Source organism: Zonotrichia leucophrys, chromosome 25 (assembly GCF_028769735.1).
Source record: "Zonotrichia leucophrys gambelii isolate GWCS_2022_RI chromosome 25, RI_Zleu_2.0, whole genome shotgun sequence".
NCBI classification, from domain to species: Eukaryota; Metazoa; Chordata; class Aves; order Passeriformes; family Passerellidae; genus Zonotrichia; species Zonotrichia leucophrys.
The window spans coordinates 2,787,090-2,799,591 of record NC_088194.1 but is presented as its reverse complement, the minus strand read 5'-3'; the positions used below and the strand labels follow the sequence as shown (position 1 = coordinate 2,799,591).

Here is a 12,502-nt window from a genome sequence, read left to right as displayed (position 1 = left end):
AAAGAGGAAGGAAGTGAGGTAACGTTTCGTCCTCTATGTTGGTGCTGGCACTTGGTGGGGGCAGGGTGGCCGCAAGCACAGGGCCATGGGGATGTGGCCGTGGGGACAGTGTGGGGACAAGGTGCATTATGGGGTTCCCAGGAGTGGGGGGCTCAGAGGGTTTGGGGTACCCAGGCAATGGGTGGCAAGGGGAATGGGGCGTCCCTGGGAATGGGGTTCTTGGCCATGGAGATCCCGGGGAATGGCAGTGCTGGGATGGGGGTCTCAGGCATGGTGGGAGACAAGGAATGGGGATCCCATGGTTGGGGTTCCAGGGGAATGGAGGTGCCTGGGAATGGCAGTGGCTGGATGGGCCTGTGGATCTCAGCTCCTTCCCTGGGTGCCTCAGGTTTTGGGGTCACCCAGGGCCCAGCACAGCCCCCACAAGGTGCCGGCGGCCTGAGGGTCACCCCAGACAGATTCCAGTGTGCTCTGGGTCTGTGTCTCCACACCCCCAGGGACTTTTCCCTCTCTTCATTTCCATTTCCATCATTTCACCCCTCAATTTCACCAACCCCCAGTTCGTGCCCTGATGATCCTGGGGAGCTCCTGAGCAGGGAAGGGGTTGGGGGGAGCCAATGGGTGGGGGAAGCAGGGGTGAGGGGTCTGCAGGGAGGGCTGGGGGCACTGTGGGGGTCTGACTGTGCTCCCCCAATTCTTTCACTTCCCCTCTCCTGCAGCAGAAGGAAGAGGCCCACTGAAGGGTGGGTTCTGTTCTTGGGGGGCAAATTCAGGGGGTTCCTGTCCTGAGGGGGACGTGTGACAGCCATGAGGGTCCTGTCCTGGAAGATGGCAGCTCTGGAGGCATCCAGACTTCTCCATTCTTGCTTGTCCCCTGCTGGATCTGAGCCGGCAAGAGAAAAAGGGGAATGGAGCCCTGGGAAGGAAGGAGATCCCAAAATTGTCCTTGAAGCCTGTGGCCACACCAGGGTGGGGCACAGCCATGCCCCTTAGGCCCCCGAACATAAATCCTGCCCCTGCTTTGTTTCCCTGGCAAACAAAACTCACCAGTCCAGGTTCCTGATAGCAGATTACAGGAGCCCCTTGGCATTCCCAGAAAATTCCTTAAAAGCTTCCACCAAAAAAAAACCCAAAAAACCCTAAAATCACCTTAAAAAGCCCTGAAAAAAAACTGAAAAAAAAACCCAAAAACGTCTCAGCTCCCAACACCTACCTGGTAGTGTCTAGCCCACAAACATCATCCCTGCCTTTTAATTGGGGTAACTACCTGTAGCTGCTGGAAGGGTTTTGGGGCTGTCCCAAAATTACGGTCACTGCCTGTTGGAAGGGTTCTGGGGTTGTCCCAAAATTTGGGTGGCTGTGTTGTGCTGCTGGGAGGGTTTTGGGCTGTCCCAAATTTAGGGTCACTGCCTTGTGCTGCTGTAGGGGAACACAGGGCACAGGGACACACAGGACATGGGGGACACAGGACATGGACACAGAGGATGCAGAACACATGGGGGCACATGGAGACATACAAAAGGACATGGGGGACATGCAGAGGGCACATGGGGACAGACAGACACAGAGACAGACAGGGACACACAGGACATGGGGACACCAGATATGGACACAGAGGATGCAGGACACATGGAGACACAGAAGGGGACATGGGGGACAAACAGAGGACACATGGGGGCAGACGGACACAGGGACAGACAGGGACACACAGGACATGAGGACACACAGGACACAGGGATAGACAGACATGGGGACACATAGGACATGGGGGACAGAGAACATGGACATGTAGGGTGCAGGACACATGGGGACACACACAAAAGGACATGGAGGACATACAGAGGACGCATGGGGACAGACAGACACAGAGACAGACAGGGACACACAGGACACGGGGACACTGGATATGGACACAGAGGATGCAGGACACACAGAGACACATATAAAAGGACATGGGGGACATACAGAGGACACACGGGGGCAGACGGACACAGGGTCAGACAGGCATGAGGACAGAGGGCACAGGGACAGAAAGGCACAGGGACAGACAGGCACAGGGATGGACAGCGACACACAGGACACAGGGACACAAGACACGGACACAGAGGATGCAGGACCCATGGGGACACACACAAAAGGACATGGGGGACAAACAGAGGACACACGGGGGCAGACGGACACAGGGACACAGGGACAGATGGGCATGGGGACAGAGGGCACAGGGACAGACAGGGACACGGACACACAGGACATGGGGACGGACAGGCATGGGGACACATAGGACATGGGGGACAGAGAACATGGACATGTAGGGTGCAGGACACATGGGGACACACACAAAAGGACATGGAGGACATACAGAGGACGCGTGGGGACACACAGGACATGGGGACACTGGATATGGACACAGAGGATGCAGGACACATGGGGACACACAAGAGGACATGGGGGACATACAGAGGACACACGGGGGCAGACAGACACAGGGACAGACAGAGACACACAGATAGACAGGCATGGGGACACACAGGACACTGGGACACAGGACATGGACACGTAGGGTGCAGGACCCATGGGGACACACAAGAGGACATGGGGGACATACAGAGGACACATGGGGACACACACAGGACATGGGGACACACAGAACTGTTCTTGTGCTCCTGTCTGCCATGAGTGACTGAGGGTGACGCTGTCACCGCCTTGTGAATGGTGACCCCACAGCTGTCACCCCGACACCCCCAGAGCCCCTCTGCAGGGAGTTGGGGTCACACGAGTGACGTCACCACCCTGCACCGCCGCTAACAGCGCCCCCTTCCTGTTCCCAGGGAAACCGCACCCCCTGTTTCCATGGCAACACACATCCTATTCCCATAGCAACAGCATCCCATCTCCATGGCAACTGTCCCCCGTTTCACGTCAGCAACCCCCTCTCCCCATGCCCTCAGCCCCCCAATCCCATGGCAACAACACCCTTCTGTTCCCATGGCAACAGCCCCCTCCATGTTTCTACGCACACAGCCCCACGTTACCATGGCAACACCCCCTCCTTCCCATGACAACAGCCCCGTTCCCATGGCAACACCCCATTCCCACGCCCACGGCGCATGCGCCGCGCTGTCCCCGCCTCCCCGTCTCTCTGACTGCATTTCCCATCACCCCCCGCGGCTTGCGGCGTACTAACGGCTCTCGGCAGCTCCGCGGACTCCATTTCCCATCGCTCCCCGCGGCGCGGACAGGAGGGGTGTGTCCCTACGGCGGCCGTCGCGGGCCCGGTCTCGTGACGCGCGCCGTGCGCGGACGCCAAGATGGCGGACGAGGAGGGCGAAGCGCGGCCGGGGGCGCGGAACGGGGCCGGGGAGGGACCCCCGGGCGGGCCCCGCGTCGTTCGCATCGTCAAGTCCGAGTCGGGTTACGGCTTTAATGTCCGCGGGCAAGTGAGCGAAGGCGGGCAGCTGCGCAGCATCAACGGCGAGCTGTACGCGCCGCTGCAGCACGTCAGCGCCGTGCTGGGCGGAGGGGCCGCCGACCGCGCCGGGGTGCGCAAGGGGGACCGCATCCTGGAGGTGTGAGTACGGGGGGGCCGCCCACCCACAGCCCCCCGGCAGCCGGGCCCGGGAACGCGCCCCACACACAGGGGCAGTCCCGGGGGAGTGGGAATGGGGGTCCTGAGGGGGCCATGAGGGGGCTCTGGGGGCCATGAAGGGGCTCTGAGGGGCCCGGGCTGAGGGGACACCGAGCCCTTGGTGCGGTGTTGGGGTGCTGAGGGGCTCTGCGGGGCCTTGGGTGAGGGTGTCATGAGGGGGATTAAGACCCCCGGCTCTAGGGGTGATTTGAGGGGTCGTGAGGGGGCTGAGGATCGTGTGATGAGGAGGGACTGAGACCCCCGGCCCTTGCTGGGGGTTTGGGGGGAATCCTGAGGGGGCTGAGGGCCCTTTGGTGAGGTTTGAGGGGTTTTGGGGGGCTCTGAGGGTCCCCTGGTGAGGGTGTGACTGGGGAGGAGGGAGAGCCCCCCAAATTCGTGGGGATTTGGGGTGTCGTGAGGGGGATGAGGGTGTCATGAGGAAGGGTTGAAACCCCCAGCCCTTGGAGGGGATCTGGGGGTCCTGAGGAAGCCCTGAGGGGGCTGAGGGTCCCTTGGTGAGGATGTGGTGAGAAGGAGTTGAGACCCTCAGCACTTTGTGGGAATTTGGGGGGATCCTGAGGAGGCACCAAGGGGGCAGAGGATCCCTTGGTGAGGTTTAGGGGGTCCAAAAGCGGGGGTCTTGAAGTGCCTTGCTGAGGGTGTCATGAGCCTTCAGCCTTTGAGGGGAATTTGGGGGGTCCTGAGGTGGGGGCTGAGCCCCCCAACCCTCACTGAGGGTTTTGGGGGGGGGTTACAAGAGCCACTCAAGGGGGAACCCTTGGATTTCAACGTGGGGATGCTCCTGGGGAGGTCAAGGGGGAATTTTTAGTGATAAACCCCTTGGATTTCAACGTAGAGACTCCTAGGAAGGGCAGGTGAAATTTTTAGGGATAAACCCCTCAGATTTCAGTGTGAGGACCATCCTGGGGAGGGCAAAGGAGCATTTTTAGGGATAAACCCCTTGGATTCCAACCTGCAGACACTTCCTTCCCATTCCTGGCTCTTGTGTTCTCCAGCTGCTGCTTTTTAACACCCAAAATTGTAACTTTGCCCCAGAAAACACCTTCCCATGGGAATATTCCTGCTGTGTGGAAGCCCATCTTCCTTTCCCCAAAAAAGTCCTTAACCTTTGTGGCTAAAATTCCGCAAACCCCAGCATGGGGTTCGGTTTTCAGGGATCCCTCTGGATCCTCCCACCGTCGCACTTTGCTCCGGGTCGGTTAAGTCCAATTACTGATTAATTCCAGGGATTTCCGAGCTGCAGGAATGTTTTGCTGCCAGCTCTGGAAGTCCAAGGGGTGTGAGGAGCTGTCAGGACCTGCCTGTGGCCGGTGAATCCTGCAGAAATCCCAGCTGGGATTTGGCTCTGTCCCAGCTGACCCAAATTCCCAATTCTTTCATTTTTTTCCATGCAGAAGCGCTGGGAGCAGGAGAAATTCTGCACCTGGATGTGCCAATTGGGGGAGCAGCATTCCCAGGCTGAGCGGGGAGGGTTTTGTGGGCACTGGGATGAAATTTTCCCTCATTTTTGAGTGTTTTGGGGAACATTTAAATCACTGAGTTTGGCATGAGAGAGAGGTGCTGGAATTTCGGGGTTCAGTGGCCAGTGCCAGGTGAGGACTGAGGGATGGTGTGTGAAATAATTAAGCCCTGAGGTTAATGATGGTTAATGAACAGGGTTTGCTTGTGGTCTCCCAGTCCTGTTATCCCTATGGGAGGTGAAAGGATTGGGAATTTCCTCTTGGTTTATCCATTTATTTCCTGGGAGAATTGCTTTAATTTGTCCCTCTGTCCTGTAGGGCTGCCAGGTTAGCCCTTGTCATATTCCAGTATTTATGTATCCCAATATTCAATATTCCAGTATTTATGTATCCCAATATTCAATATTCCAGTATTCCTGTATCCCAATATTCAATATTCCAGTATTTATGTATCCCAATATTCAATATTCCAGTATTCCTGTATCCCAATATTCATATTACAGTATTTATGCATCCCAATATTCAATATTCCAGTATTTATGTATCCCAGTATTTCAATATTCCAGTATTTATGTATCCCGATATTTCAATATTCCAGTATTCATGTATCCCATATTCAATATTCCAGTATTTATGTATCCCAATATTCAATATCCCAGTATTCCTGTATCCCAATATTTCAATATTCCAGTATTCCTGTATCCCAATATTTCAATAATCCTGTGTTCCTGCATTTCAGTATTTCAATTTCCCAACAGCCCTGTTTTCCAATGTTTCAATATTCCAATATTTCAGTATTCCTGTGTTCCAATATTTCAATATTCCAATATTTTAATATTTCTATATTCCTGTGTACCAATATTCCAATATTCCAATATTCCTATATTTCAGTTTTTTAGTATTCCTGTGTTCCAATATTTCAGTATTCCAATATTTTAATATTCCTATATTTCATTTTTTACCAATTCTGCCTTCCAATATTTCAATATTCCAATATTTTAATATTCCTATATTTCAGTTTTTTAGCAGTCCTGCTTTCCAATATTTCAATATTCCAATATTTCAATATTCCAATATTTTAATATTCCTATATTTCATTTTTTACCAATTCTGCCTTCCAATATTTCAATATTCTTCTGTTTCAATATTCCAATATTTCACTATTTCAATATCCCAGTATTCCAACACTGGGAATTCCTATTTCCCTATATTCCAATACACCAATATTCCCATAACTCAATGTCCCCATATTCCAATATTTCTATTTTTCAATATTCCAAGATTACCCAATTTCCCATCTTTTGCTCCAGAAACCAAAAATTCCCGAGTCCCCTCCTTGTTCTGGCAGCATTGAACCCCTCTCATTTTCCTCAGCTCAGTGAAAATCCCAACTCCTGGAATTCCTGGAGGAGGAAACAATAACCCAGCAGTCCCAAAATAGCTCTGATTTCCCTTCCTTTCACGGGAGCAGCGGGATCGGGGCGGGAAATCCGCCCTGGAATTCCTCCAGAGGGAACTCCCCAAAATCCAGGCCCTGGAGGAGCTGCCTGGCTGGATTTGGGGTGTTCAGGGTGTTGATTCCGTGCAGGATTTCCTTCCCAGCTCCTGGAATTGCCAGGAGAATTTTTGGGGAGGTTGTTCTGCTCCTGAGGGATTCCTGCTGGGATTTATTTGGGATATTTGGGATGTGGACACTCATCTGTGGCTCTGGCAGTCCACAGCTCATCCCTATCCTGGAAAACCCTGGAGATCACCCATCCAAGTGGTTTTCCAGAAAAATTAATTCTTCCAAATCCTGGATTTGGGATGTTCAGGTGTCGATGGAGGTTGTTCTGCTCCTGAGGATTCTGCTGGATTTATTTGGATATTGGAAGGAATTTTTGGAATGGGAGGTTGTTCTGCTCCTGAGGATTCCTGCTGGATTATTTGGGATATTTGGGATGTGGGCACTCATCTGTGGCTCTGGCACGGCTCATCCCTATCCTGAAAATCCCTGGAGATCACCCATCCAAGGGTGTTTTCCATGAAAAATTAATTCTTCCCAATCCTGGATTTGGGGTGTCCGGTGTTGATTCCATGCAGGATTTCCTTCCCAGCTCCGAGATCACCCATCCAAGTGTGTTTTCCATGAAAAATTAATTCTTCCCAATCCTGGATTTGGGATGTTCGGGGTGTTGATTCCGTGCAGGATTTCCTTCCCAGCTCCTGGAATTCCCAGCAGAATTTTTGGGGAGGGATTTATTTGCTCCTGAGGGATTCCTGCTGGGATTTATTTGGGATATTTGGGAAGGGAATTTTTTGGGAATGGGGAGGTTGTTCTGCTCCTGAGGGATTCCTGCTGGGATTTATTTGGGATATTTGGGAAGGGAATTTTTGGGAATGGGGAGGTTGTTCTGCTCCTGAGGGATTCCTGCTGGGATTTATTTGGGATATTTGGGATGTTGGCACTCACCTGTGGCTCTGGCACAGCTCATCCCTATCCTGGAAAACCCTGGAGATCACCCATCCAAGGGTGTTTTCCATGAAAAATTAATTCTTCTCATTTCCTGGATTTGGGATGTTCGGGGTGTCGATTCCATGCAGGATTTCCTTCCCAGCTCCTGGAATTCCCAGGAGAATTTTTGGGAGGTTGTTCTGCTCCTGAGGGATTCCTGCTGGGATTTATTTGGGATATTTGGGAAGGGAATTTTTTGGGAATGGGGAGGTTGTTCTGCTCCTGAGGGATTCCTGCTGGGATTTATTTGGGATATTTGGGATGTGGGCACTCACCTGTGGCTCTGGCACGGCTCATCCCTATCCTGAAAATCCCTGGAGATCACCCATCCAAGGGTGTTTTCCATGAAAAATATTCTTCTAGATCCTGGATTTGGGATGTTCGGGTGTGATTCCGTGCAGGATTTCCTTCCGAGCTCCTGAGATCCCCATCCAAGGTGTTTTCCATGAAAAATTAATTCTTCTCAATCCTGGATTTGGGATGTTCGGGTGTTGATTCCTGCAGGATTTCCTTCCCAGCTCCTGAATCAGGAATTTTGGGATGTTCTGCTCTAGGATTCGCGGATTTATTGATTTTGGGAATTTGGATGGGAGTTGTTCTGCTCTGAGGGATTCCTGCTGGGATTTATTTGGGATATTTGGGATGTGGACACTCACTTGCTCTGGCACAGTCATTCCTTCTGGAAAACCCTGAGACACCATCCAAGGGTTTTCCATGAAAAATTATCTCTTGGATTTGGATGTTCAGGGTGTTGTTCCATGCAGATTTCCTTCCCAGCTCCGAGATCACCATCCAAGGGTGTTTTCCATGAAAAATTAATTCTTCTCAATCCTGGATTTGGGATGTTCAGGGTGTGATTCCTGCAGGATTTCCTTCCCAGCTCCTGGAATTCCCAGAGAATTTTTGGGGAGGTTGTTCTGCTCCTGAGGGATTCCTGCTGGGATTTATTTGGGATATTTGGGAAGGGAATTTTTGGGAATGGGGAGGTTGTTCTGTTCTGAGGGATTCCTGCTGGGATTTATTTGGGTATTTGGGATGTGACCTCACCTGTGGCTCTGGCACAGCTCATTCCTATCCTGGAAAACCCTGGAGATCACCCATCCAAGGGTGTTTTCCATGAAAAATTAATTCTTCCAATCCTGGATTTGGATGTTCGGTGTTGATTCCATGCAGGATTTCCTTCCCAGCTCCTGGAATTCCAGCAGAATTTTTGGGGAGTTGTTCTGCTCTGAGGGATTCTGCTGGGATTATTTGGGATATTTGGGATGTGGACACTCACTGTGGCTCTCCACAGCTATCCCTATCCTGAAACCTGGAGATCACCCATCCAAGGGTGTTTTCCATGAAAAATTAATTCTTCTCAATCCTGGATTTTGGGATGTTCAGGGTGTGATTCCGTGCAGGATTTCCTTCCCAGCTCCTGGAATTCCCAGGAGAATTTTTGGGGAGGTTGTTCTGCTCCTGAGGGATTCCTGCTGGGATTTATTTGGGATATTTGGGAAGGGAATTTTTGGGAATGGGGAGGTTGTTCTGCTTCTGAGGGATTCCTGCTGGGATTTATTTGGGATGTGGGCACTCACCTGTGGCTCTGGCACAGCTCATCCCTATCCTGGAAAACCCTGGAGATCACCCATCCAAGGGTGTTTTCCATGAAAAATTAATTCTTCCCAATCCTGGATTTGGGGTGTTCAGGATGTTGATTCCATGCAGGATTTCCTTCCCAGCTCCTGGAATTCCCAGGAGAATTTTTGGGGAGGTTGTTCTGCTTCTGAGGGATTCCTGCTGGGATTTATTTGGGATATTTGGGATGTGGGCACTCACCTGTGGCTCTGGCACAGCTCATCCCTATCCTGGAAAACCCTGGAGATCACCCATCCAAGGGTGTTTTCCATGAAAAATTAATTCTTCTCAATCCTGGATTTGGGATGTTCGGGGTGTTGATTCCATGCAGGATTTCCTTCCCAGCTCCTGGAATTCCCAGCAGAATTTTTGGGGAGGTTGTTCTGCTTCTGAGGGATTCCTGCTGGGATTTATTTGGGATATTTGGGAAGGGAATTTTTGGGAATGGGGAGGTTGTTCTGCTTCTGAGGGATTCCTGCTGGGATTTATTTGGGATGTGGACACTCATCTGTGGCTCTGGCAGTCCACAGCTCATCCCTATCCTGGAAAACCCTGGAGGTCACCCATCCAAGGGTGTTTTCCATGAAAAATTAATTCTTCTCAATCCTGGATTTGGGATGTTTGGGGTGTTGATTCCGTGCAGGATTTCCTTCCCAGCTCCTGGAATTGCCAGCAGACCGGCCCCGAGGAAGGGAATTTTTGGGAATGGGGAGGTTGTTCTGCTCCTGAGGGATTCCTGCTGGGATTTATTTGGGATATTTGGGATGTGGGCACTCACTTGTGACTCTGGCACTGCACAGCTCATCCCTATCCTGGAAAACCTTGGAGATCACCCATCCAAGGGTGTTTTCCATGAAAAATTAATTCTTCCCAGTCCTGGATATGGGATGTTCGGGGTGTTGATTCCATGCAGGATTTCCTTCCCAGCAGACCAGCCCCGAGGAAGGGAATTTTTGGGAATGGGGAGGTTGTTCTGCTTCTGAGGGATTCCTGCTGGGATTTATTTGGGATATTTGGGATGTGGGCACTCACCTGTGGCTCTGGCACAGCTTATCCCTATCCTGGAAAACCCTGGAGATCATCCATCCAAGGGTGTTTTCCATGAAAAATTAATTCTTCTCAATCCTGGATTTGGGATGTTCAGGGTGTTGATTCCATGCAGGATTTCCTTCCCAGCTCCTGGAATTCCCAGCAGAATTTTTGGGGAGCTTGTTCTGCTCCTGAGGGATTCCTGCTGGGATTTATTTGGGATATTTGGGAAGGGAATTTTTGGGAATGGGGAGGTTGTTCTGCTCCTGAGGGATTCCTGCTGGGATTTATTTGGGATATTTGGGATGTGGGCACTCACCTGTGGCTCTGGCACAGCTCTATCCTTGAAAACCCTGGAGATCATCCATCCAATGAAAAGCCCACTCTTCCCCGTCCTTATCCGACACCAAGGGATGCTCCAGGTCCTTTTTCCATCCTTCCCTCCCAGATCCAGCATCCAGCTCCCCCCTGTGCCTTCCCAGGCTCTGGAATGCTCTGGAATCTGCAGGGACAGACAATGGGAGCTAATTGAGCTCTTGAGTAACGCCCGGAATGTCGATCATCACCAACCCACCGGGAAGAGAAGCTCTGGAGCTGTTTGAGGAAGGACAGAATGGAGGAAAAAGGGATTTATGCCCAACACTGAGTGGGAAAATGGCCGGATTTAGGTGGGGTGGGCAGGGCTGGGGCATCCTGGATCCCACCAGACTCGTTCCTGCTGCAGGGAAACCTCTGGAACACTGGGAAGGTGTCAGGTTTTGATGGAATAACCTCCGGAATCGGCGTCTTCCCAACATTCATGGGTGAGGCCAAAGGCTTTTCCCTCAAGAGGTGGGATGGTCCCTCTTTCCATGGGCTCAATTTCCATTTTGTGGGATGGGAGAAGCCGGCTCTGCCTTGGAAAGGTCTGGAAAGTTCTGGAATGGTCTCTGCACTGCAGTGGGAGCTGCTGGCTCGGCGCATTCCCGGTGTTCTGCTCACCAAAGGAATTCACCCCAGGAACAGGCAGTGGGAATTTCCTTGTCCAGAGGCTCTGAGGGGTCTTCAAGTTGGAAAATTTCGGAAATGGATTGGAAGTGGAAGCTGAAATCCCTTTGATCACCAGCTGATTCCTCTTCCCATTCTTTTCTTTCCCATTTCTTCCCTTTTCCCTCCCCTCTCCTCCCCTTCCCTTCCCTCTGGAATTTCTCGGATCCTTCATGCACCCCATCCATTCCCAGGGATCTCCATCTCCAGGATGCTCCTTGCCTGGTTCCTCACAGTGAATTCCCCTGACAGACCCCAAGTCAGGGAATTTTCCCAAATCCTGGTGGAAAATGACTCAATCCCTGTCAGAACAGGAACCCCGGAATGTTTTCTGTGTCATGGGGCCCTTGCTCATCCATGTTGGCGTGGTGGGAATTCTGCTTCATCCTCACACTTTGGAAGAGCAACTCTGCTTTTCCCAGTGGAAGATTCCCAGATTCCAGGATGTCCCAGCCTTTGCCAGCAACTCTGTTGTTCCCAATAGAAGAATTCCAGTAGAAGAATTCCAGACCCGGCCCAGCTGGTGGATGAGATGTTCTCCACACTGCCTCCATTATATCCAGGGAATATCACACTGGGCTGAGGAGTTTCTTCCCACCTCCCTGGAAAAGGGGTGGGAGAGGAATTCCATGAGAAATCCAACCTCCAGCTTCCACCCAATTGAATCCAAAGCTTTTCCCACTGTAACCTTCCCGTGGAATGAAGGAAAAAGAGGCTCTTCCATCCTGGAGTGGGAAATGCCAGAACCTCCTGCTCCTGCTCTGGGTGGAACCCATTCTACATTCCCAAAAAAGGGATTTATCAGAGGAAGTTGCTCCTGGGAATGGCTCTCCTCAGTTTCCCATCCTGTGGAAGAGTCGTGGCTGCGGATCCGCCTTCCCAGCAGGAAGGATCCCTTGGATCTGGTGGCATCTCTTGGATCTTGATGTCCTTTCCCTGCTCCCCTCGCATTCCCTGGATTCCCTGAAGGATCAGAGCAACAACTGGATCCATTTTCCAGCTCCAAGCAGAGCCGGAAACTTGAGGAGCAAAACATCCCAGTGTTCCTTTTCCTTGGGAAGAGGCTCCTGGATCCCACCTGGATTTAATATTCCTGGATTCCAGCTTCCATTGCCGTGGTGGCTTCATCCCAAATTTCTGACTCCTCCTTGGAGACACGAGCAGGGAACCATCCAAGCTTGGGAAGACCCCCTGGGAGTGATGGGGAGCCAGCATTTTTGGGAATGG

At 51.7% G+C, this 12,502-nt stretch overlaps 1 protein-coding gene across 5 annotated transcripts in view; it reads left to right on the top strand.

Annotated features, from left to right (window-relative positions):
- Positions 1 to 3,267: 3,267 nt before the first annotated feature.
- The window catches only part of SNX27 (sorting nexin 27), a 45,642-nt gene continuing 36,407 nt past the window's right edge, over positions 3,268 to 12,502 (top strand). For 4 of the 5 annotated variants that reach the window (XM_064732447.1, XM_064732445.1, XM_064732444.1 and 1 more), the window contains exon 1: positions 3,268 to 3,568. In XM_064732447.1, coding sequence (XP_064588517.1) covers positions 3,309 to 3,568 — 260 coding nt within the window. In that variant the 5' untranslated portion in view covers positions 3,268 to 3,308. The remainder of the gene's footprint in view (positions 3,569 to 12,502) is intronic. The other variant, XM_064732443.1, reaches the window with a different exon arrangement.